This window comes from Somniosus microcephalus, chromosome 12, assembly GCF_052327205.1.
Source record: "Somniosus microcephalus isolate GS21.2 chromosome 12, FLI_Smic_1.0, whole genome shotgun sequence".
NCBI lineage: Eukaryota > Metazoa > Chordata > Chondrichthyes > Squaliformes > Somniosidae > Somniosus > Somniosus microcephalus.
The window spans coordinates 225,139,123-225,165,163 of record NC_140998.1 but is presented as its reverse complement, the minus strand read 5'-3'; the positions used below and the strand labels follow the sequence as shown (position 1 = coordinate 225,165,163).

General features: G+C 48.3%; 1 protein-coding gene and 1 pseudogene across 1 annotated transcript; one reads left to right on the top strand and one right to left on the bottom strand.

Annotated features, from left to right (window-relative positions):
* The first annotated feature begins 379 nt into the window (after positions 1-379).
* LOC147110198 (large ribosomal subunit protein bL17m-like) lies at positions 380-16,270 on the top strand. The gene is made up of 3 exons (XM_086004124.1): positions 380-572; positions 4,052-4,120; positions 5,791-16,270. Exons 1-3 carry the CDS (start codon positions 399-401, stop codon positions 6,073-6,075), a joined length of 528 nt encoding a protein of 175 aa, XP_085860250.1. The 5' UTR covers positions 380-398; the 3' UTR covers positions 6,076-16,270.
* The window catches only part of LOC147110197 (uncharacterized), a 51,894-nt pseudogene continuing 39,219 nt past the window's right edge, over positions 13,367-26,041 (bottom strand).

The following is a 26,041-nucleotide window of genomic DNA, read 5'->3' as shown; positions in this document are numbered from 1 at the left end:
TTGATCGACAGCACTGTCAGGGCGGTACTTCACTGTGATTGGCAGCGGGGGGGGGGGGCGTGTGCGCGTGGGTGACCGCTGATTGGCAGCGGCGGTGTGAGCGGGGCGAAGGCGGTGATTGGCAGCGGCGGCCTGGGGTGGGCGGGGCGAAGGCGGTGATTGGCCGCGGCGGCCTGGGGTGGGCGGGGTGAAGGCGGTGATTGGCAGCGGCGGCCTTGGGTGGGTGGGGCGAAGGCGGTGATTGGCCGCGGTGGCCTGGCGTGGGACGGGGACGAATGGTGGACGGGATCAGGGCGTTTCTGGGTCGCACTGTGACGTGACGCTGGGATTGTGACGGTTGAATTCTCACCTTTGCTCCGGTCTCTGATGCCCCCCCAGACTCCCGGCCCCTCGGAAGGATGCATCTCACCGCTGCCCTCTGGATCAGTCATGGGCGAGTTTACCGTCGGATGGGGCTGGGACCCCGGTCCCGGATCGATATGTTGCGGAACCTTGTGACAGCGTTGGTGCGACACGAGAGGATTGAAACCACCCTGGCCCGGGCTGATGAGATGAGGTTTTACGCTGAGAAGGTAATCACTTCCTCCCTTCGAACACCCCGTTTATCTTGTTCCTTCCTGCCGTCTGCCCAGGCTGTGTTACTCTGTTTTCCTCCGAAGCAACAACGTGCATTTAGATAGCGCCTTTCAGGACCACTGGACGTCGCAAAGTGCTTTTCAGCCAATGAAGTACTTTTGAAGTGTTGTCACTGTTGTAATGTGGGAAACGCGGCAGGCAATTTGTGCACAGCAAGCTCCCACAAACTGCAATGTGACAATGACCAGATAATCTGTTTTATTGATATTGATTGAGCGATAAATATTGGCCAGGACACCGGGGATAACTCCACTGTCGGAGGTGCCGCCTTTCAGATGAGACGTTAAACCGAGGCCCCGTCTGCTCTCTCAGGTGGTTGTAAAGATCCCGCGGCAGTAATTCGAAGAAGAGCAGGGGAGTTCTCCCCGGTGTCCTGGCCAATATTTATCCCTCAACCAACATCACTAGAAAACAGATTATCTGGTCATCGTCACATTGCTGTTTGTGGGAGCTTGCTGTGTAGAACTTAGCTGCCGTGTTTCCTACATTACAACAGTGACCACACTTCAAAAGTACTTCATTGGCTGAAAAGTGCTTTGGGATATTTGGTGGTCGTGAAAGGCGCTATATAAATGCAAATCTTTCTTTTAAATGTACTGGGTCCAGTTCTGGACACAAAGACATAAGGGAGATATTCGACTACTAGGGGCATCACAGAGTAGAGCCACAAGACCGATCCCCGGTGCCAGAGGGACTGAGTTGTGTGGAGAGACTTGGGCGATTCAACCTGGAAAAGAGGCTCCCTAAAAACTCCCTCCCAAACAGCACTGAGAGAGTGCCCTCACCACACGGACTGCAGTGGTTCAAGAAGGCACCTCACCGCCACCTTCTCAAGGGCAACTAGGGATGGGAAATAAATGCTGGCCTTGCCAGCAACGCCCATATCCCATGAATGCATTTTTTTTTAAAGTCCAGATCATCTGTTTTTAGTAATTATTGGTTGAGGGATAAATATTAGCCCAGGACACTTGGAATAACTTCTCCTGCTCTTTTTCCAATAGTGGCCGCAGGGTCTTTTATGCCTACCTGAGAAGACAGACGAGGCCTCAGTATAACATCTTATTCGAATGATGGTACCTCCAACGGTGCCGCGCTCCCTCAGTACTGCCCCTCCGACAGTGCGGCGCTCCCTCAGTACTGCCCCTCCGACAGTACGGCACTCCCTCAGTACTGCCCCTACGACAGTGCGGCGCTCCCTCAGTACTGCCCCCACGACAGTGCGGCGCTCCCTCAGTACTGCCCCTACGACAGTGCGGCGCTCCCTCAGTACTGCCCCTACGACAGTGCGGCGCTCCCTCAGTACTGCCCCTACGACAGTGCGGCGCTCCCTCAGTACTGCCCCTACGACAGTGCGGCGCTCCCTCAGTACTGCCCCTACGACAGTGCGGCGCTCCCTCAGTACTGCCCCTACGACAGTGCGGCGCTCCCTCAGTACTGCCCCTACGACAGTGCGGCGCTCCCTCAGTACTGCCCCTACGACAGTGCGGCGCTCCCTCAGTACTGCCCCTACGACAGTGCGGCGCTCCCTCAGTACTGCCCCTACGACAGTGCGGCGCTCCCTCAGTACTGCCCCTACGACAGTGCGGCGCTCCCTCAGTACTGCCCCTACGACAGTGCGGCGCTCCCTCAGTACTGCCCCTACGACAGTGCGGCGCTCCCTCAGTACTGCCCCTACGACAGTGCGGCGCTCCCTCAGTACTGCCCCTACGACAGTGCGGCGCTCCCTCAGTACTGCCCCTACGACAGTGCGGCGCTCCCTCAGTACTGCCCCTACGACAGTGCGGCGCTCCCTCAGTACTGCCCCTCCGACAGTGCGGCGCTCCCTCAGTACTGCCCCTCCGACAGTGTGGTTCTCTCTCAGTACTGCCCCTCCGACAGTACGGCACTCCCTCAGTACTGCCCCTCTGGCAGTGCAGCACTCCCTCAGCACTGCCCTCCCGACAGTGCAGTGCTCCCTCGGTACTGCCCCTCTGACAGTGCGGCGCTCCCTCATTACTGCGCTGGGTGTGTCGGCCTGGATTATGTACTGAAGTTTCTGGAGTGAGACTCGAACCGACCTCCTTCTGACTCAGTGGGTAGCACTCGCTCTCACCTCTGAGCTAGAGAGGTGACTTGAGATCCTGGGACTATTTGCACTGGAACAGACAAGGCTAAGAGGAGATTTAATAGGGTTTTTAAAAATGATAATGAGTTTTGATGGAGTGAATAGGGACAATAAATTTCCTGTGCTCGGGGAGTCCGTGACGTGAGCCCATCAATTTAACGAGTGTTCTGAGAGGGATTAGTAGAAATTTCTGTACACAGAGGTGTTGAAGCACGGAATGCTCCCATAGAATCTCACAGCACAGAAGGAGGCCATTCGGCCCCTCGTGCCTGTGCCGGCTCTTTGAAGAGCTCTCCAATTAGTTCCCACTCCCCCTGCTCTTTCCCCAGAGCCCTGCAAATATCTCCTTTTCAAGTATTTATCCATTTCCCTTTTTCAAAGTTATTGAATCTGCTTCCACCACCCTTTCAGGCAGCGCATTCCAGATCACAACAACTCGCTGTGTAAAAAATAATCTCCTCATCTCCCCTCTGGTTCTTTTGCCAATTATCTTAACTCTGTGTCCTCTGGTTACCGACCCTCCTGCCAGTGGGAACAGTTTCTCCTCATTTACTCGATCAAAACCCCTCATGATTTTGAACGCCGCTCTTTACCAGAATGGTTCCAGGGATGAGGGACTTCAGTTATGTGGAGAGACTGGAGGAGCTGGGATTGTTCTCCTTAGAGCAGCGAAGGTTAAGGGGAAGATTGTGTTCAAAATCATAAATGGTTTTGAGAGTAAATGAGGAGAAACTGTGTCCAGTGGTAGAAGGGTCGGTAACCAGAGGACACAGATTGAAGGTGATTGGTTAAAGAACCAGAGGGGAGGTGAGGAGATTATTTTTACACAGCGAGTTGTTGTGATCTGGAATGTGCTGCCCGAAAGGCCGGTGGAAGCAGATTCAATAATAACTTTCAAAAGGGAATTGGATAAATACTTGAAAAGGAAACATTTTCCGGGCCCTGGGGAAAGAGCAGGGGAGTGGGTCCAAAGAGCCAGCACAGGCACGATGGGCCGAATGGCCTCCTCCTGCGCTGTATCATTCTATGATTCTGTTAAATCTGCCCTAAACCTTCTCTGCTCGAAGAACAATCCCAGCTTCTCCAATCCTCCACCTCACTGAAGCCATGGGGAGGAGGTTGAGGCCGAGACCGTGGCCTCTGTGAAAGGGGGAATTTGGGATCAATATTTGTCGATGGAGAGAGTGGGGCAGTGGGATGGGTTTGGGGATTGCTCACGTACAGAAGGAGGGCAGGCTGGAGGGGCTGACTGGCCTCTGTCTGTGCTGGGAAGGAGCCTGCGGGTTTGACTGATCTGCCCTTGCTTTCCAGCTGGTGGATTACGCCAAGCGAGGGGACACGGACGAGAAAGCCATGAAGATGGCCGACTTCTGGCTGACGGTCAGTATCTCTGGCGCGGGGCTGGGGGGGGCCGCGGGGTCTTCGGGGTCGGCCTGTGTCGCGAGCGTCACTCTGCCACGCCCGCGATCTTGCCGCGCTGGCCATCGCAAAGAGCCTTGGCTACTTGCATTTCTATAGCGCCTTTCACTACCTCAGGACGTCCCACAGCACCTTACAGCCAATGAAGGTTTTTTTTTTGAAGTGTAGTCACTGTTGTAATGTAGGAAACCCGGCAGCCAATTTGTGCACAGCAAGCTCCCACAAACAGAAATGTGATCATCACCAGATGTTGGTTGAGGGATAAATATTGGTCACAGGACAGCGGGGAGAACTGCCCTGCTCCTCTTTGAAATAGTGGCTGTGGGATCTTTTGCATTCACTGGAGAGGGCAGACGGAGCCTCGTGTTTAACCTCTCATCTGAAAGGTGACACCTCTGACAGGGAATCGCTCTGACAGTGCGGCGCTCCCTCAGTATTGCCCCTCCGACAGTGCGGCGCTCCCTCAGCACTGCCCCTCCGACAGTGTGGCGCTCCCTCAATGCTGCCCCTCCGACAGTGCGGCGCTCCCTCAGCACTGCCCCTCCGACAGTGCAGCGCTCCCTCAGTGCTGCCCCTCCGACAGTGCGGCGCTCCCTCAGCACTGCCCCTCCGACAGTGCAGCGCTCCCTCAGCACTGCCCCTCCGACAGTGCGGCGCTCCCTCAGCACTGCCCCTCCGACAGTGTGGTGCTCCCTCAGTACTGCCCCTCCGACAGTGCGGTGCTCCCTCAGCACTGCCCCTCCGACAGTGCGGCGCTCCCTCAGCACTGCCCCTCCGACAGTGTGGCGCTCCCTCAGTACTGCCCCTCCGACAGTGCGGTGCTCCCTCAGCACTGCCCCTCCGACAGTGCGGCGCTCCCTCAGCACTGCCTCTCCGACAGTGTGGTGCTCCCTCAGTACTGCTCCTCCGACAGTGCGGCGCTCCCTCAGTACTGCCCCTCCGACAGTGCGATGCTCCCTCAGCACTGCCCCTCCGACAGTGCAGCACTCCCTCAGTACTGCCCCTCCGACAGTGCAATGCTCCCTCAGCACTGTCCGTCCGACAATGCGCCCCTCCGACAGTGCGGTGCTCCCTCAGTACTGCCCCTCCGACAGTGCAGCACTCCCTCAGTACTGCCCCTCCGACAGTGCAATGCTCCCTCAGCACTGCCCGTCCGACAATGCGGCGCTCCCTCAGTACGGCCCCTCCGACAGAGCAATGCTCCCTCAGTACAGCCCCTCCGACAGTGCAGCACTCCCTCAGTATGGCCCCTCCGACAGTGTGGCGCTCCCTCAGTACTGCCCCACTGACATTGCAGCGCTCCCTCAGTACTGCCCCTCCGACAGTGCGGCGCTCCCTCAGTACTGCCCCTCCGACAGTGCAGCGCTCCCTCAGTACTGCCCCTCCGACAGTACAGCGCTCCCTCAGTACTGCTCCTCCGACAGTGCGGCGCTCCCTCAGTACTGCACTGGGAGTGTTGGCCTGGTTTATGGGTTCAAGTCTCTGGAGTGGGGCTCGAACCCACGACCTTCTGACTCGGAGGCGAGAGTGAGCCTTAACTGAGAAGGGAGAGTTCTTATTGGGCCCGGTTGGGAGGAGGGGCAGGGTGGAATATTTCTGGGAATAAACCTCTTTTTTTCTGTTTGTGTCAGGAGAAAGATCTGATCCCGAAGCTCTTCCAGGTCCTGGCTCCGCGATTCCAGGACCACCGGGGGAGTTCCGTGTGGATGATGCAGATTCCCACCCGGGAGAACTTGGACCGGGCCAAGATGGCGGTCATCGAGTACCGGTGCAACCCGCTGCCGCCCCTCCTCGCGCGGCGGCAAGGGGCCAACGAGAAGACCCTGCTCAACCAGCTGCTGAAGGGGTACAGGGAGGAGGGGGCCTGGGGCACGGCCTCGGGCTCAGGCGAGTCCCAGGCTTCGAGTGCGGCCTAGCTGGGAGCTTGACCGGCAGAGAGCAAGGAAGCGATGTGTGATCGATCACCCGCCCCTCCCCCTCCCCCTCCCACCCCCGGGGGACGACCTTCTGCTATTGGCCCGCCTGGGAACAAATCTGGGGGCGGATTCCCGGAGTCACACTGGAATGACGGCCTCCTGGGAATTGCCGACAGCCTCGGGCCTGAATCTGTGCAGCCCGACATCTTTTCCATCAATATATTATCCATCCAATTACATAGGTTATAAGCATTAATGTTATTCGTACTATACATCCGTTAAGCAGGTCTTTCTCCCAAGCCTTCGCTCGTTCGTAGCAATAGTCTGTCTGCTCGATGGGAATCTGCCCAAGAGGTTTCTGTAACAATTACCATCGAACAGCATACGTTACTACTTTATCAAGGTCATGTACATTTCTTCCATTTCCTTCTTTCTTTTTTGTTTTCTACGTTTTCTACAGGCGGCACATGCTGCTATTCCCATTCCTATCGCCAAAACCAATTGTACTATAACTAGTATGTGAGACGTAATGCTGTCCCATGGGTGGATGTTGACATTCATCCCCCAATCCCACAGCTTCTTATACCATGGGACCTCCTGTAGTTCTACTTCTAGGTCCCTTTCTAGTTCCCCAAGGTTCCTTTGCAACATTACGTATTGTTTCACCATTTTACTTAAGCCCTCTTTTATCTCTTGCAGATCCCCTTGCAGGCGGGGTATTGGAGCCCCCACCGGATCTTCATAATTGACCAATTCGTCCCTTAAACTATCTGTCACATTTAGTTTCATTTCCTCCCTTGAGTGTACATACACCAATCTGGTGTGTCCAATTGTTACAGGGATCTTTGGTGTAAAGCAGAAGTTAGGCATTGTGATTACACATACAAGGTTACTATATTGGTACTCAGTCTCTGTGGTGGCTATACAATACTCCCCTCTGTCTCTATATCCCGAGCGGGTGTGATGGTGATCGATGTGATAATTCCAACATGCACCCCTCTGTCTTATTATAGCTGCACTCATCCTTAGTGCCTTCTCCTACCGGATGTGGGCATATCTTAAGCGTACCTTTCCCATGGCATCCGTTTAGGGAGACTCCTCTTATAGTACCATTCTTCCTGATGGCATAGGTATCAATTGGATAGTATTGGAGGTATGTCTCACCCCTCACTATGCCTATGTTTGTTACCTGGTACTGTGGGTATGGAGTCGTGTCTAGTCTCACCACTGGTATCATGAGTACCATGCCTATCATTGCTGTCACTTCTGCTTTGCATTTTTGTATCACTGGATATACTCTGGTCATCCCCTTGAGGGTACAGGCACTCAGAGGGCCTGGATTCTGGCTCAGGCCATAGAGCTGTGTGCTATTAATCCAGTCTGGTACCTCACCTCGTTGTATCTGTGCCAGATTGTGTTTTAACTGTCCGGTGGTCCATTGGCCATAGGCATGGCACAAGCCTCTCCCTACCCCATCTTTTGCCTGTTCCTCATCTCTATGGTTTAGTTTGTTGATAGTGCCAACATGGTTTCTATAACTTTGATTCCCTCGAGTAATGTCCTTATCGTATGTTCTCCCAACTCTGATTCTTGTTGAACCAAACCAGTTTCTTTCTCTAAAATCTGTTGTATTACCCTTTGTAATTGTTCCACACTACTCTGGACTCCTTGTACATCCAGGGCATTAATGAATGACGTCCCCGTATTTATTCCCGTGAGTACATCGTTTCCTAAGCCCCTCTTAATTCTTTGGTGGAATGCAGCATGTCCCCTGAAACTAGAAGCCCCTGTTGCATCAGCAGCTTGGTTAATTACATTCCTTATATATGCATACAACTCTCTAGTTTTAGTAAATCTTTCACAATATCCTGGCCATTGTAGCATGGTTAAGTTCATTAGTACCGGTACAATTTCATGTCTCACATTATCATACAATTGTTCTCCCTCGGTAAATAACACCAGTCCATTTTCAGGCCCAGGCGTCCATTTCGGACACCTTCGTTCTTCAGGTGTCATTGTGATTGGGGGTGTTGTTGGTTCTAGGGTTACTCCTTGTGGTGTGATCCTTCTTGTTGGTTGAGGTGTTGTAATGCTGTGTACAATAGTCCATCTTATGATATTGTCCGTGCAGCTCAGGATATATCCTCCCCCTACTTGACCCAACACCTGCCAGTGTCTATTACATCTTACCATATTGCTGGTATCTGTCATTCTACAGGGTCCGCATGGTCGTTGATCCAAGTTCACCCAGATACCGTTACACCTGTAACATCCTTTTCCTGTTTTTCACACTCGTAACTGTGTGATATAATGAAGTTCCTCGTGGAGTCTCCACTAGGGGATCTTAACTTGCAGTCCATTTCTTTCAGCCCGTTATTTGGGCTTATAAGTGTTATCAGAGTAGTTATAATACATCTCACTGGATCCACGTTTATCTGTAATTTAAACAGAGGTCTGGTCGTCTTCCGAGCTCTTTCCCCTAGAGGAGAGGGTAGAATGGGGGTCTTTAGTGTTAAATGGTTTTACCTGGGTCCAGTGCTTCCATCACATACCCGTCGGTTCCTGTAGACAAACACACGTATCACTTGTCATTAATCCAGTATATGGCCCCATCCAACGGGGTTCCATTCCCTTTCTTCCGATAACTTGCGTCATTACTTGTTGACCTATTCTGGGCAACTCGTCTGGTTTAAGTCCAGCATTCTGCCTTTCTCGATCTTTAATCTGTTGTTGGTTCCTTACTTCTTTATTCAGTGCTTGTACCTCCTGATTTAGTTGTACTTAATCTATCTTGTACTGGTCCTGGTTCACTCACCCCTCCAGCCAAATCCTCTGGTAGTCTCATAGCTCGTCCTGTCATTAGTTCGTAGGGGGTCAGTCCGGTCATTCGTCCTGGGGTGGCTCGCAACCTCATTAGTATGCTGGGTAATAATTCCGACCATCCCTTCCCTGTTTCTTGGATGGCTTTTGTCAGCGTATTTTTCAGTGTCCATTCTTCCTACCATCCCCGAGCTCTGGGGGTGATATGGTATGTGATATTTTTGTGTTACGTGTAACAGCTTACAAGTTTCATTATTTTACCAGTGAAATGAGTGCCGTTGTCTGAGTCAATTTGCAGAGGCACTCCCCAACGGGGTATAACCTCGGTAGCCAATATTAGTGCAACTGTTTTTGCAGAGCAATCTCGGGTGGCAAAAGCTTCCACCCACCTGGTAAATTGGTCAATTATTACCAGGCAATATTTCTTCCCCCGGTCCTGCTGGTAAAGTCAATTTGTAAGTTTTCCCAGGGTCCTTGGGGCCTGGGTTGGTTTGCTACTCTAACTCTACATCTCTGTCCTACATTATTCTTAGCACATATTATACAGCGGTGGCAATATTCCGCTACTTCCCGGCCCATCTTTGGCCACCACCAGTACTGTGTCAGTAGGTGCAACATGTTACTTCTGCCAGTATGTGTTACACCATGGTATAGCGCCATCAGTTGTTGTCTGCAACATTCTGGTGCCACCACCTGGTTACGGGGGCCCCATTTCCAGATTCCATCCTGTAGTCGAGCGACCGCTTGTCTCGATCTCTCTCTTTTTCCTCTTTACTAGTATTTTCTTGTACCTCCATTATATTCACTTCCTGTACCCCACTGACTGTCATGACCATATTTATTTCGTTTTTGAACACGTCCTCTGGTTGCATTTCTTCCGCAGCTAATTTGGCGGCTAGATCTGCATACCTATTCCCTATAGGGGCCTGGTCCTGGGGTTCCTGTGAGTCCATATCCTCTATCTTTGTGTGGGCTTTTATTTTAATTACCGCTGTCTCTAAAGGTGCCTGTGCAGCCTTAACTAACCTTTCTATTAGTTTTCCATGTTTTACTATCTCTCCCGTAGAGGTCATGTACCCCCTTCTGGCCCATAGTGACATATAATCATGCACCACTCCGAAGGCATAACGACTGTCGGTATAAACATTTATCCGTTTGTTTTTTGCTATTTCCAACGCTTTTATTAAAGCCACTAGTTCCGCTACCTGTGCTGACTTATCCCCATAAAGGGCTCCTTTTAACAGGGTCTTTCCTTCTTGATTTACTACTGCCCACCCTGTTCTGGGTTCTCCGTTGATATATTTTCGGGATCCATCTACATAGATGACCATATGGGGATTTTCTAGTGGGTCTTCCTTTACTCCACTCCCTATTTCTTCCTCCATTTTCATCTGACAACTGTGCTCTTCTCCTTCCGTTAATATGCCCGTGGCTGGATTAACCCCGGGATGTTTTTGTATTATCACAGTTCCATCCCTGGGGAGTAATATCGTTTCCCATTTAGCTTTCCTGCTGTCCGATATCGTCCACAATTTTCCTGTGTTGAGTAGTTCCACTAATGTATGTTGAGTATGCAAAATTACCTTTCCCATCATCACTATTGGTTCGCTTACTCGCACCGCCCGGGTGGCGCAATCTATTGCAGCCACACATCGTGGCATCGCCTTCACTACTGGGTCTTTTTTTTGCAGAGTAATACGCAACGGGTCTCTGTTTCCCTCCGTGATCTTGCATTACCACGGCTGAATCACTCTCATGATCTAAATCACAATATAGGTGGAAGGGTCGAGTGGGATCTGATAATCCTAGGGCAGGGGCTGTTATTAATTCCTGTTTAAGGGCCCTATATGCTTCCTCCTGCTCCGTCTCCCATTCTATCTTATCGGTGGTGGGTCTCCCCCCTTTAACTAACCGTTGAATCGGCTCTGCTTTCCCTCCAAAGTCTGATATAAAATTCCTGCAGTAATTAAATAGTCCCAACACTTTCCTCACTCCCCGGACGGTCACTGGCCTTGGCTTGTCTTTTATGGCTGCCTTTTGTTCCTGCGGGAGTGCCTTATACCCCTGGCTAATTTCGTGTCCTAGATACTTTACTTTGGACAGTCCAACCTGTGCCTTTTGGGTTCAATTTAAAGCCAGCTTTGTTAAATGTCTGGAGGGTGGCTAGTAATGCTCCCATGTGTCCTTTGGCATCCTCTGATGCAATCATTATATCATCGACATATTGGAGTAGGGCGCTCTGGTACTTTGATAGGTCTAACTCGTCTAAGGCTTGACTCAGTACACGGTGGAATATATTTGGACTATTATGGAACCCCTGCGGGACCCTGGTCCATGTATATTGTCTATCCCTGACGGTAAAGGCGAATTTCCCTTGTGATTCCTCTGCCAATGGTATGGACCAGAACCTGTTCGCTATATCCAAGACTGTAAATATTTTAAGGGCTGGTTTCAGAGCATTAAATATCTTATTCAATACGGTTTACACAAATTTACACCAACCAGAATTTCACCGTGGCCACAATGAAAGCCTGGTTTTAATAGGTTAATTAACCTCATAACTCCAATCCAATCCAGATCAATTTTTTATAAACTAACCAGTATCACTTGGAAAAGAAAGAAACCATAGTCACATTAACAAGGAAACAATTACCCATGCCTTGTAAACATTCAAATTCATTTTCTTCCAGGCAAATTGGCAACTGTAACTTCAAGACTGAAGCTTATCTTTTGTAAAACAATTAACAAACTTAAAACAACACACGCTTGTCCATCCTTCAAGACAAGTCTTCAACGGGTTAAACAGCTTTTAGCTCTCTGTACCAAAGAGTGGGTGGAGTTAAAACACACAACAGACATTTTTTTAAAGACAGGCTTTCAGACAAACGGAATACTGTAACTTCTTAAACATCCATAGTCAGGAAAACTTTCACACAAACTGAGATCCCAGTATTTTTTAAGGTTCCTTTCACTCAGCAATCTTGTGTTTTATTTGTTTCAGCACAGACGTTAATAACTTCCGTGTCGGTAAAACTTTAGGTTTCTCTTTCTAAATCCTCCCAATCGATCTCCTATCATTCCTTCCACTATGCACTGACCTTGTCTTCATTACAGCAGCACACTTGGTGCCTACCTTTTTTAACTGTTCCACTAACTCCTCTTTTTCCCTCTCCCGTGTGGCCCCAATCTTACACATTTTTCAGGTGGCCCTGACAAAGAACCACTACAGTTTTCTCCTCCTTATTCTTGCTCTCCTTACTCCACCATTCTTTCTGTCGGTCGGGAACCCATTCAGGATCCCACCTTCCTTTCCCATTCTTTTTATTACCTTGTCATCATATCCCTTTTTTTACCATCTTTTCCTTAACTTTCTCATACTTATCGTGCACAAATTCATACGGCAAGTTACGTTACGCCATCCTGTTTGTCCGTTGATTTCTTTCCCAGGCATTTTCTAGCTGCTCGGGAATTTCCGTGAGGTTTTCTCACTTCCCCGGGGTCTTTTTACCCTGCCCCATCAGAATTTCCGTTATCCGATACTATCGCGTACAAATTCATACGGCAAGTTACCTTATGCCCTACTGTTGTCCGTCGATACCTATCGCATACAAATTCATACGGGAGTTTAGATCTTTTGGCGTCCTTTTTGTTCGCCATCCTTTTAGGGTGGATTTGCTAGTTTCCCCCCTCGTTTCCTACCTCCGGGACTCCCCCGGACCTTCAGGGACCTTTCCCTGCTTACGCGGTTTTAACTCCGCCTAGATTGGATTTTCCCCATATCCAATCCTATATAACCCGAGCTCCTCAACTTATTCAGACATTATCATTTCTATAATGTCCTAGCATGCACCCAAGTTGCTTTACTCATGTATCCCGACTCCGCCTCTGATTCGTTGGATCTCCGGCCCTGAGCTTCGATGTGAGGAGACAATGTCTCGTCTCAGCCCATCCGGTAGATCCTGCCGACTACGCCAAGTTGTAAGGGTAAACGGGGAGAGCTTCTTCTCCCCTAGACGGACGGACCCTGTGATATAAAGGGTCGACGTCCGCCTTATTCCCAATCAATCACTCGGAGTCCGGAGGTGCGTTCAGTAAAACAACTTTATTCACAAGTCGACAGGGAAGACACCCATCCTGGGATGAATGTTCCCGATCGTTGAAAATCTCCTGCCTTATATACAGGTTTTGTTCTGAGTCGTGGCTACTGTTTGCAATTAGGTGCATTACACGTATACATTTCTTTCATCACACAGTTGGCTTCGGGTGCAAATTCTTGTGACCTGTGTGCATTGGTCTTGTGACCCCATACGTTATCTCTCAATACATTCCTCAGTTAGTGATTCACGGTTTGTGCACTTTGGCCACGACTACACCAGACTTTCCTTCTGGACATTGTTCATACCAATTCCTTATATGGTTGGAGATATGCTCTGTTCCTTAATCCCCTCATCTTAGCCCTTTTTTAACCCTTTCACAGCCTCTCTCCTGTGTGGATCCACTGGTGTGTATGGAGGTTCCCTGACACTGTAAAACTGTCTCCACATTCAGTACATTTATACGGCCTCTCTCCTGTGTGGATCCGCTGGTGTCTCTGGAGGTTCCCTGCCTGTGTGAAACTCTTTCCACATTCAGTACATTTATACGGCCTCTCTCCTGTGTGGATCCACTTGTGTCTCTGGAGGTGTCCTGCCCATGTGAAACTGTCTCCATATTCAGTACATTTATACGGCCTCTCTCCTGTGTGGATCCACTGGTGTGTATGGAGGTTCCCTGACACTGTGAAACTCTCCACATTCAGTACATTTATACGGCCTCGCTCCTGTGTGGATCCGCTGGTGTGTATGGAGGTTCCCTGACACTGTAAAACTGTCTCCACATTCAGTACATTTATACGGCCTCTCTCCTGTGTGGATCCGCTGGTGTCTCTGGAGGTTCCCTGCCTGTGTGAAACTCTCCACATTCAGTACATTTATACGGCCTCTCTCCTGTGTGGATCCGCTGGTGTGTATGGAGGTTCCCTGACACTGTGAAACTCTTTCCACATTCAGTACATTTATACGGCCTCGCTCCTGTGTGGATCCGCTGGTGTGTATGGAGGTTCCCTGACACTGTAAAACTGTCTCCACATTCAGTACATTTATACGGCCTCTCTCCTGTGTGGATCCGCTGGTGTCTCTGGAGGTTCCCTGCCTGTGTGAAACTCTCCACATTCAGTACATTTATACGGCCTCTCTCCTGTGTGGATCCGCTGGTGTGTATGGAGGTTCCCTGACACTGTGAAACTCTTTCCACATTCAGTACATTTATACGGCCTCTCTCCTGTGTGGATCCACTTGTGTCTCTGGAGGTGTCCTGCCCGTGTGAAACTGTCTCCATATTCAGTGCATTTATACGGCCTCTCTCCTGTGTGGATCCGCTGGTGTGTATGGAGGTTCCCTGACACTGTGAAACTCTTTCCACATTCAGTACATTTATACGGCCTCTCCTGTGTGGATCCACTGGTGTGTATGGAGGTTCCCTGCCTGTGTGAAACTCTCTCCACATTCAGTACATTTATACGGCCTCTCTCCAGTGTGGATCCGCTGGCGTAGGTGAAGATCACCTGATTTTATAAATTCTCTCCTCTGGACAGAGAGTGTGAATGATCCCTGCCCACTTTCGCATTGTAAAAGATATTTTGTGCTGGGAGGCGAAGATTGTCCTGCTGAAATCTGTCCACAGGATTCAGGATGTCTTCTGATGTGCTTCTGAAGAAACTCTGCAGTGGTAAAAGCAACATTGCAATGAGGGCAAGGATGAGACTCATCTCGGTGCACTTGGTGAGCTGCTGGAGAAGGAAGAAAGGGACATTGTCAGTGTAATGAAAGATCTAGAAGTTTCTTTTGGAAGTACAATTCGTGGTTATATCAATGTTAACGCAGGGGTCTTGGGGCGCTACCGGTGAATTTCGGCCGCGGGGATGCGACTCAATTTTCCCCCTTGGACTTTGCTTCCTATCGGTGAAAGCTTCCACATTCTTTGAATGAAGCTCAATCGGCCAATCCAGTTAGAAACGTCCCTCTAAACCATCAGGCAAATCACTCTCGGGGTCAGTGCCACTTCTCAACTTTGCCCTTTCAGTTATGTCATCATCTTCTCCACACACCCCTTCCCAAACCATGCTGACTCCCAACTTAATTCTGTCTGCACCGTCAATTCTTTGGAGATGGTCACTGCTTGACATTCATAAGTTTGAATGTTAGCTGCCGCTTGTCAGCCCAAGCCTGGATGCTGTCCAGGTCCTGCTGTAGGCTGGTATAGGATGCTTCAATATCTTAGACAAGGAGCTGCTATTCCCTGTAATCAGGGGCCATTAGTTTATGATTACTGAAAGTCCTATAATATTTCATTAGAAGATTCCAGAATTATTATCAATAGTTTGGGGATCATATTTGTGATTGTTTTTCCTCAATGATAAAGAACAATCGGTGCCTGTTTGTGGGCAAACACAGGCCTGCACTCCTGTCCCACCACTCTGACATGCTGCATTGCTCCACCAATCCCCTGGCCTACCAAGGCCATGTGTCATCACACCAAAACGCCCAATAAATTATTCCTGCCCTGAGGAAATGGATAGGTTGCTTTGCACATACACAGATAATCATCGTCACAAAGTTCCCTTTCTTCAGTGTAAACTTTTCTCTCTCTCTTTCTCAAACTGTATCTTCTGCTTTCAGTCTCTTTGGTGGTTTCCTCATTTGCTGACCCCAAGATGTTTCCAGTACAGACAACTGTGGAATAAATCGAAAAGATCATGAACAAAAATTGAACCAATTAATTGTAATATTCTTGCATGTAAGGTTTGTTTCTGGTTGCACAGAAGATGCTGAAGACATTTACATAATAATGCAAGACATTGTGTTAATCTGATTTCAATGACTGCGGTAGTGGTCACATTATCAACATAGAGCATCGCTTCCTCATTAAAACACCCTCAATTATTCAAAATAGAAATACTTTACTGAAATCCTTTATTCCAGGACAAATACCTTTATTGGATTCACTACGAGCTTCACTTTCACAAACCAAGGTACTCGTTTCTCTGTTGTTGTTTTCAACTGAAACTTTCTCTTCCATCGCTGAGGCAGTGTCTTCGGTGAAGCCCCTGAAAACTTCAGCTTTATCCTCTTCTGAATGGGACACCATCTGTGATGGAGCTTTTTGGTTCTGAACTGCAGAATGTGACGGTAAAACTGTACCTCATCGCTCCTGAATTAAAGAATAGCTGCGTCAAGACTGCCTGTAATACTAAACAAATTGTGTACAAGTCAAAGTATTTGTCTATTTTTCCTCTCCATTAGTTGTTGTAGCATATTTAATAAACAAACCTACCCAACTACCCGTTGGATAAATGCTGTCGCTCCCCAGTGTAGTCCTGAGCCACACAGGTCAGAACGTTCCCATGTTTGATTCTGTACTCCTGTGTTCAGTTTGGTGATCTCAGCAAATGTGGTAAAATTAATACAATTAACCTCAGCACCCTTTTGCAAGGGAATAAAATTAACCAGGATTTCCACTGATTGCTAACTAATCATCACTTCTGGAAAGTGTATGTGCGTGTATACGAAACCAGATTCGGCTTTCTCCGACAATGAAGAGCTGAACACATGAAGAACAGCCATTTAGCAATTGCCAAAAGGGCTGCAAAATAAGCCAACCCAGACTAGGAAACATATCTACTCATGAATCATCCCTTCAGGAAAATGGGACAGGAGCAGATTTGACACATAGTTTTACTACTTCACCTTTGGTCTTCCCAAACTATGCGCGATCGCTAAAAGAGAGGTAATGTTTGACAATGCCTAAAAACGAACATTATATTCCGCCTGATGTACACAAGCAACTGGTAACAAATACCTTCATTCTGTGGAACATGGAGTTATGGAATCCATTATTAAGGAAATGGTACAGGGCAATTAGAAAATCACAATATGATTGGGCAGAGTCAGCATGGTTTTCTGAAAGGGAAATAGTGTTTCACAAATCGATCCGAGTTTGTTGAGGATGTAACTGACAGGGTAGATAAAGGGGAACCAGTGGATGTAGTATATTAGGATTTTCAAAACGCTTTTGATAAGGTACCACATGAAAGGTTGTCCTAGAAGATAAGGGCTCATGGGGTTGGGGGTAAGGGTAAGGTTGGATAGAGGATTAGTTTAAAGGACAGAAAACAGTGAGTAGGAATAAATGGGTCATTTTCAGGGTGGCAGGCTGTTACTAATGGGGTGCCACCAGGATCAGTGCTGGGGCCTCTGCTATTTCCAATCTATATTAATGACTTAGATTAAGGGACCGAGTGTAATGTATCCAGGTTTGCTGATGATACAAAGCTAGATGAGAAAGTAAGTTGTGAGGATGACATGGCGGCCGGGATTTTCCTTACCTCGGTGGGACCGGGGCGGGCGATGTCAGTGGCTAGCTCCATCCCGCTCTGGAAAATTAATTTGCATTGATGGGGCTTGTTAAGCCCGCCCAACGTTTTTCCCGGACCAATTAGAGGAAGCAGGTCTAGTGACATCATTCATGATATGTCATCAGCCAGTTTCTTTAAAGGGACCATGGCCAACTTTCTTTTGACATTTGTGCTGTCAGTGTTCTATAGCATTGAAGTGCTGCAAACACTGACAATCACTGCACAGAGGGGCAGGGCTGCACCCAGGCTCTCCCATGACTCCCTCCATATACTTATGGAGTCAGAGCATGCAGGGAGGTCATCTTCCCTTCCGATGGGCGGAAAACACCTCCCCAGGAGAACAAAACAGCCTGGTTGCACATTGCACAGGAGGGCACAAGCAGGGATGTGGTCAGGAGGACCTGGGTGCTGTGGCGCAAACATTTCAATGATCTCATTAGATCATGAAACGTTAGTACAAATCCGCTCTCAACCTCATCCCGCTGTACCTCTCAACACATCCCCATCACTCTGCCTTCCCTACCCTACTCCTGCACATCCTTACTCACACCAACTTACCTTGCACCTCCACCCATCCCTCTCTATCTACATTATCACATCCCCATCTCACTAGCCACCCCTCACACTCACCCTCATCCTAGTGCAATCATACTAACTAACAACACACAAGGGTAGCCACTTGGGCGTTGTATCCAATGTTCGTGTAAAGTTCCTGTTAATGTGCTGTCAAACATTGAAATTTTATTTTCAACACTTTCCGTTCTTGGACAGATTTGTGTGCACCTTTGGAAGTGTCTCAGTGAGTTCCAGTGAATAGTGGGACATAACGGTCACCAAAATGAAGTTGGATCTTTCTGCAGCCCTGTGTCACCGGATATGTTGCCCCTCAAATCTAGTTCCCAACATGAGAAATACAACTCTTGACTATAACCACTGGAAAATCTAGGAACCTTCAGATGTTAGTACAGCAGCAGAGACCAAGGGGTTTTGTCTTCATGAACCAGCTAGATCCATATTATGGAGCCTCATGAGCAACATATAAAATTTATGTCCATGTTTTGATTAATTTGCAGATATTTCAAGCTGCTGATATTCACAGCTTTTGGGATGCTGGTGGAGGATTTATCCACCAACAGCACTAAAAGGCCTTTCCAAATCTCCTGGCCATGAATTTCAAGGACAAGTAAGCAACCTGGAGAACTGTGCACAGTTTGGGTCTCCTTATCTGAGGAAGGACATTCTTGCCTTAGAGGCGGTGCAACGAAGGTTCACTAGATTGATCCCTGGGATGAGAGGGTTGTCCTATGAGGAGAGATTGAGGAGATTGGGCCGATACTCCCTGGAGTTTAGAAGAATGAGAGGTGATCTCATTGAAACATATAAGATTCTGAGGGGGATTGACAGGGTAAGTGCTGAGAGGCTGTTTCCCCTGGCTGGAGAGTCTAGAACTAGGGGGCATAGTCTCAGGATAAGCGGTCAGCCATTTAAGACTGAGATGAGGAGGAATTTCTTCACTAAGAGGTTTGTGAATCTTTGGAATTCTCTGCCCCAAAGGGCTGTGGATGCTCAGTCGTTGAGTATATTCAAGGCTGAGCTAGATAGACTTTTGGACTCGAGGGGAACCAAGGGATATGGGGCCCGGGCGGGAGAGTGGAGATGAGCCAAAGATCAGCCATGATCTTATTGAATGGCGGAGCAGGCTCGAAGGGCCATATGGCCGACTCCTGCTCCTAATTCTTATCTTATGTAAGAAATATAAATACAAATAGAACCAAGTTGCCAGGGACCATGGGACGCAAATTGGGAAGTCATGTAGCAAAATTAAAAAGAAAAATTGTTTTCTAGAAATGTGAGATAAAGACAGAAAATGCTGGGAGTGTGTAGCAGGTCAATTTGTGTCTGAAGGAGAAAGACTGGTTAATGTTTGGGTGGGAACTTGTATCGGTATATCCTTCAGATGCTGAGAGGCCTGCTGTGAATATCTAGCAGTTTGTTTCCATCTCGATTTATTAGTTTGATAAGAATTTCTGTTCACTTTGAATTACCTTTCTGGTATTCTCGTTCTTAGTCTTCTTGGTATCTTCATTCTTAAAGAGAGGCTTAAAGAATCTCACCTCTTGGAAAGAAAGTAAGACATCAGTGCTGATTGAGATAATCTCAGATTTCAGTTTATTATGTTAACAACATAACAATTCTAAAAATATCTAGTTTATTTAGGCCCCGAAAAAATCAATACATTATGCAGATAAAATTGGAAAAGAAAACTTACACAAGTATAAGGGAAAATGTGATCAGACAATTTACTTAAATCTCCAGCTCTCCAAAACTTCAAAGTAACTGCCTCCTGACAAAAATATGTTCTAGCTGCTGGACAAACTGGTTATAATCAGGGTGTTAAAAAAGCACATTTAATACTTTAACAAAGAAAACACATTCAATTTACTTGGTGGGTTTTTCACAAGAAGTTTAGGCGTCCACTCCTCATCCGAGTCACTAGAAACATACACACGAGGTTGGTGCCCGCTGCTAGGTCTTGACATGAACGTTGGATCTGGTACATTCAATCCTGTGAAAATTAAAATATTCCACTCATCTACAGTTGATAATTGCCTGTATTTAATTTGACTTAACTTACTAACGTAAGGCATCTGTTGAATCGAACCATTTTAGAATAATATCAGGTAAGAGCAGCACAGAGTCTTTCCTTTCATCAATGGCATCTGGATTTAAATCCAGCCCAGACTGATCAGAGGAAAAGGAGCTTTTATGTTATGTTGGGGAGCTGGGAGCACAGCACTCAGGCCCATGCCCTCTAAGAGTCCTGTTCTCCCAGATTTTTATGCCACTGATCCCTATTGGACCCATTGGAGAGTCCAAAGGAAGATTTACATTTGTGGCAGCTGATGGTCACTCTCAGTACCGAGGGAAAGGAAGGTCCTTGATGGCATCTGAGATGTAGAGCTTTCCTCCCTTATTCCAATATTTACTGTTTTTATCCTTCATTTAGTTTTAATGACAATCATTTAGTAGTTTTGTACAAAAAGTGGGGGAAAAGCTACACAGGTACAACAGGAGGTGTTCTGATAGTCAGGTGAGATCAGGATCAGCTGCGCTGTCCCCATATCACAAGCCTACATACACTCAGACAGGATTTTTTCAAGGCAAGTAAATTAATATTCAGTGAATCACAAGTTGGGGGTGCTGCATTTCCTGATATGTGTTCCTGATGTGTGCCAGGAGCGGTGAAATGGAAAATCCCAACCAAAATATCTAACCACATATGAGGAGAATATCCACTTGGGTGTAATATTGGAAGAATTGTATGTCAGTACGAATCAGAGTGTTCAGGAGAGGAAAAGAGAAATGTTGAAAGTAAGAAAATAATTTATCTTGTACAAACCTACTGCAAGCATGGTTTCATAGTTCTGCTGCACTTTCTTATAACGGATGTCGACCCATTCACTTAGCTCTGCCCAATCATCTTTGGAAAGATAAACGGCAATGTCTTTCAGCTTCTCTAGAATCTGGAGACATAAAATGAATGTAATTTCTGATACATCTAGGCATTTTATCTGTAATTTTCCCAAAGTAGAGCTCTACAAATGTAAGATTAGCTACCCTGTCAGATCTGCCAATCTTTAAAAGAATATCCTCCACACCACTTGAATGGGTCGGCACAGCCAGCCTTTATTGGAAGCCATCAATATCGTGGCAGCATGATGTTGAAATGTCTTGAAGGAAAGTTGTCTCAAGACCTTCTACAATCAGTGTTGGTGCTACCATGCTCCAGAGGATATCTGGAAAGGCAAAACAAAAATGGCTAAAAATGCTCCCACACACCATCCCTTTTCTAAATTATTCTTCCTCACCTTCTTCATGCTCACATGCAACATTCCAGAGCCAATTGTACACAAAAACCTTACAGCAGGTTTTTTGGTGCTGCTGTTTTTGAGCCAGTTGTTCAAGGACACCCATAGTGAAAGCCTCCGATTCCTCCCCCTCAGTGTGACATTATCCACACTCACCCGAACACCATAGTCAAGATCAGTCTGGTAACTTCAAGGAACACAGCAAAAGACCATTCAGCAAGCTTCACCATGTTGTTAACTATGGTAGATCTACTCTTTTAACCTCATTTTCCCCACTTTCTCCATTCAGTTAATATCCATACAACCCAAGAATCTATCCACTTTTAAATACCTGAATTAAATCTGCATCAATGGCCTCCTGTGGTAGTGCATTTCACATTCACACAATATTTTGCTTTAAGAATGTTTTCCTGGATTGAATTTTCAACAGCTTAGTTCTAATTTTAATTTGATGTCCCTTTATTACAGAATTCACTATTAGAAAAATCACTCTTGGAAATCAGCAACCTTGTCAATTCCCTTTTTAAGTTTACTCAGGATGTGGTCAATGCTAACAAGACCATCTTTAACACCCATCCCTAGTTGCCTTGAGAAGATGGTGGTGGACCATCATTTTAAACACCTCGATCAGATCACTTCTCATGTTTTGGGAGGTTTGCTCAGTCTGTGATCAGACCTAAGGTGCTAACTGGAATAGGAAAGGCAAATCCACAGCAGTACTTTCAGTTAAATTGTAACAACAAGACTCGGATAAACCTGGTAAAAGAGAAGTACAAATCTAAAGACACAGAAAGAATTAACAGTGTAAATGAGGTGAGACGGGAGGAGGCTTGAGCGGAGCATAAACACCGGTATGGGCTGGTTGGGCCGAATGGCCTGGTTCTGTGCTGTATATCCCATGTAATCCTCTGTTACAGAGTAAAGCTCTCATCAAATACCTCCAGGGCAGGTACAGTTGGTTAGATACAGAGTAAAGTTCCCTCTGCACTGTCCCATCAAACACTCCCAGGGCAGGTACAGCACGGGTTAGATACAGAGTAAAGCTCCCTCTACACTGTCCTATCAAACACTCCCAGGGCAGGTACAGCACGGGTTAGATACAGAGTAAAGCTCCCTCTACACTGTCGCATCAAACACTCCCAGGTCAGGTACAGCAAGGGTTAGATACAGAGTAAAGCTCCCTCTACACTGTCCCATCAAACACTCCCAGGGCAGGTACAGCACGGGTTAGATACAGAGTAAAGCTCCCTCTACACTATCGCATCAAACACTCCCAGGTCAGGTACAGCAAGGGTTAGATACCGAGTAAAGCTCCCTCTACACTGTCCCTTCAAACACTCCCAGGGCAGGTACAGCACGGGTTAGGTACAGAGTAAAGCTCCCTCTACACTGTCCCTTCAAACACTCCCAGGGCTACACTGTCCCTTCAAACACTCCCAGCGCAGGTACAGCCCGGGTTAGGTACAGAGTAAAGCTCCCTCTACACTGTCCCTTCAAACACTCCCAGGGCAGGTACAGCACGGGTTAGATACAGAGTAAAGCTCCCTCTACACTGTCCCATCAAACACTCCCAGGGCAGGTACAGCACGGGTTAGATACAGAATGAAGCTCCCTCTACACTGTCCCATCAAACACTCCCAGGGCAGGTACAGCACGGGTTAGATACAGAATAAAGCTCCCTCTACACTGTCCCTTCAAACACTCCCAGGGCAGGTACAGTACAGGTTAGGTACAGAATAAAGCTCCCTCTACACTGTCCCATCAAACACTCCCAGGGCAGGTACAGCTTGGGTTAGATACAGAGTAAAGCTCCCTCTACACTGTCCCATCAAACACTCCCAGGGCAGGTACAGCACGGGTTAGATACAGAGTAAAGCTCCCTCTACACTGTCCACCAAACACTCCCAGGGCAGGTACAGCACGGGTTAGATACAGAGTAAAGCTCCCTCTACACTGTACCATCAAACACTCCCAGGGCAGCTACAGCACGGGTTAGGTACAGAGTAAAGCTCCCATTACACTATACCATCAAACACTCCCAGGGCAGGTACAGCAGGGTTAGATACAGAATAAAGCTCCCTCTACACTGCCCCATCAAACACTCCCAGGGCAGGTACAGCACGGGTTAGGTACAGAGTAAAGCTCCCTCTACACTGTCCACCAAACGCTCCCAGGGCAGGTACAGCACGGGTTAGATACAGAGTAAAGCTCCCTCTACACTGTCCCATCAAACACTCCCAGCGCAGGTACAGCACGGGTTAGATACAGAGTAAAGCTCCCTCTACACTGCCCACATCAAACACTCCCAGGGCAGGTACAGCACGGGTTAGATACAGAGTAAAGCTCCCTCCAATTTGGTTCATCAACACAACCAACTCAGATACAGCATGTGTTCAATGCAGCGTACAGCTCCCTTGACACTACCCAATGAAACACTCCCAGGGCAGGTACAGCACAGGGTGAATACAGAATAAAGATCCCTCTACATGTAAGTGTCAAACACTCCCGGGTGAGGTACGGGCAAGGTTTATCTCCGAATTAAGCTCCACTTAACTTGTCGCATCAAAGGCCGAGCCTGACGCCAGATGTTGATCAGCTCCCAGTATCTGGTTAGACTCTCACCTCGGCAAAATCCTGGACTGATGGGATTCTCAGTAAAGTTCCTCAGCTTTCCAATCATTGTTGAAGCTTCCTGTTTTATCCCGTCTGACACTGGGGGTTCTCGGTGCCACCAGGTCTGCTCTGTGAAGCCAGCGACATTTCTCCAGTCCCAGTGAGTGAGGCGATGATTCGACTTCCCTCTCTCCACCTTCCTGAGATATTGCTCTCTCCCAGAGACTGTCAATAGAGAAATGATTCATATTAATCCCAGACTCTGTACCTGGAATACAATGGGACTGTATTTGTGACTGTGATTGTATCTAATTTCATTATATTTGCAATTAATGTGTGTTTGAATTACTTACTTTAATATTGAATTGTTCCTTTGAGCCCTTTGCCCTGTTTATTGGGACTAAACTCACTCCCAGTGTCAGCTGTCACTCCAGCTCCTCCCACACTGACATCCCACTGATGGGCCGTAACCAGGGGCGGGGCCCTGTCTCCAGGTGACATCACACAGGAGCCAGGAGCCAATCACACAGCAGCAAGGAGCGATGTCACAAAGTGGCCAGAGCCCCTCCCACTCGAGGTGTCACAGGGTCACATTGACCAGGCTCTGCTCCTGGTGTGCAGTCTCACTGGGCATGAACACAGGGTGTACAATCAGTCCCGTCTCCAGGAATGAACCGGGATCCTACCCTACATCTCTCCCGAGTTTTATTTCCATCGGTTTTATTACTCCATCCCTCTCCCTAACATCTGTCTGAGGCTGAACCACACTGTTCACAACCTTGGTGTAATATTTCACCCTGACATGAGCTTCCGACCACATATCCGCAGCGTAACAAAGACCGCCTACTTCCACCTCCGTAACATCGCCCGTCTCTGCCCTTGCCTCATCTCATCCGCTGCTGAAACCCTCACCCATGCCTTTGTTACTTCTAGACTTGACTATTCCTGGCTGGCCTCCCACATTCCACCCTATGTAAACTGGAGTGATGTGCCTCAATAAATCCGAGACTCGATGTTAGCGAAACAAAACAAGGCTTTTATTGACTTAGAAGGTAACACACAGAGGAGAGGTATCTTCCATCCAGAGGTCTGCCATACTGGATGTGATGCAGGCTGGGCCAGCTTACATAGGGGCCAGGTATGGGCGGAGCCCTACACACAGTACAATACAATGGTGAGGAAACGGAACTGAGGTAAGGGAAATGAAACTGAAACCAACCACAGTCACAGGCAGAGAATACCAATGAGTGATGAATGGAATATTTCATCACATTCACCCCTTCTATAGATTTAGTCTGTTCGGGGGTTTGATAGTCCTCTGCGACCGACGTGGCTGTTGTGGTGCCGCGGGTGTCGGCTGGGTGTCCCCGGTGGCCTCCTGGGTCTCTGCCGGGGGTGCCGCCAGGGTTGTTGAAGGGGTAGTTGGTGGGGGTACCGTTGGTCGATGTTCTTCCGGGGGTGATGAAAGAGTATTGGGTGGGTAAGAGTTGCTGTGATCGTTGTTGCTGCTGTTGTCGTGGTTGTTGTCGTTACCGGCTGGGGCGACGTCTTTTATGGACACGGTGTCCTCCCTTCCGTCGGCGTGCCGGACATACGCGTATTGGGGGTTGGCGTGGAGTAGGTGCACTGACTCCATGAGAGGGTCCGTCTTGTGGCCCCTCACATGCCTTCGCACGAATACCGGACCCGGGGTGGAGAGCCATGACGGCATGGATACGCCTGAGGTGGATTTCCGGGGAAAGACAAACATTCGCTCATGAGGCGTGGCATTAGTGGCAGTACACAATAGTGACCGTATCGAATGGAGCACATCTGGGAGGACTTCCTGCCAGCGGGAGATAGGGAGGCCCTTGGTCCTTAGAGCTAGAGTGACTGCTTTCCATACTGTCCCGTTCTCTCGCTCCACTTGACCGTTACCCCGGGGGTTGTAGCTGGTGGTATGGCTTGTGGCGATCCCCCTGGACAGCATGTACTGGCGTAGCTCTTCACTCATGAAGGACGCCCCCCTATCCGTATGGATGTAGCTCGGCATACCGAACAGGCAGAACAGGCTGTTGAGGCATTTAATGACCGTGGCGCTGGTCATGTCTGGGCAGGGGAGGGCGAATGGGAAACGGGAGTATTCGTCCACAATGTTCAGGAAGTAAACATTGCGGTCGACGGACGGGAGGGGGCCTTTGAAATCTAAGCTGAGCCGCTCAAAGGGCCGTGT

Bases quoted from the DNA above. Each gene is read 5' to 3' on its own strand.
- LOC147110198 (XM_086004124.1), top strand. From the start codon at position 399: ATGCATCTCACCGCTGCCCTCTGGATCAGTCATGGGCGAGTTTACCGT. The intron at 573-4,051 runs GTAATCACTTCC...CTTGCTTTCCAG, and splicing joins TGAGGTTTTACGCTGAGAAG to CTGGTGGATTACGCCAAGCG. The intron at 4,121-5,790 runs GTCAGTATCTCT...TGTTTGTGTCAG, and splicing joins TGGCCGACTTCTGGCTGACG to GAGAAAGATCTGATCCCGAA.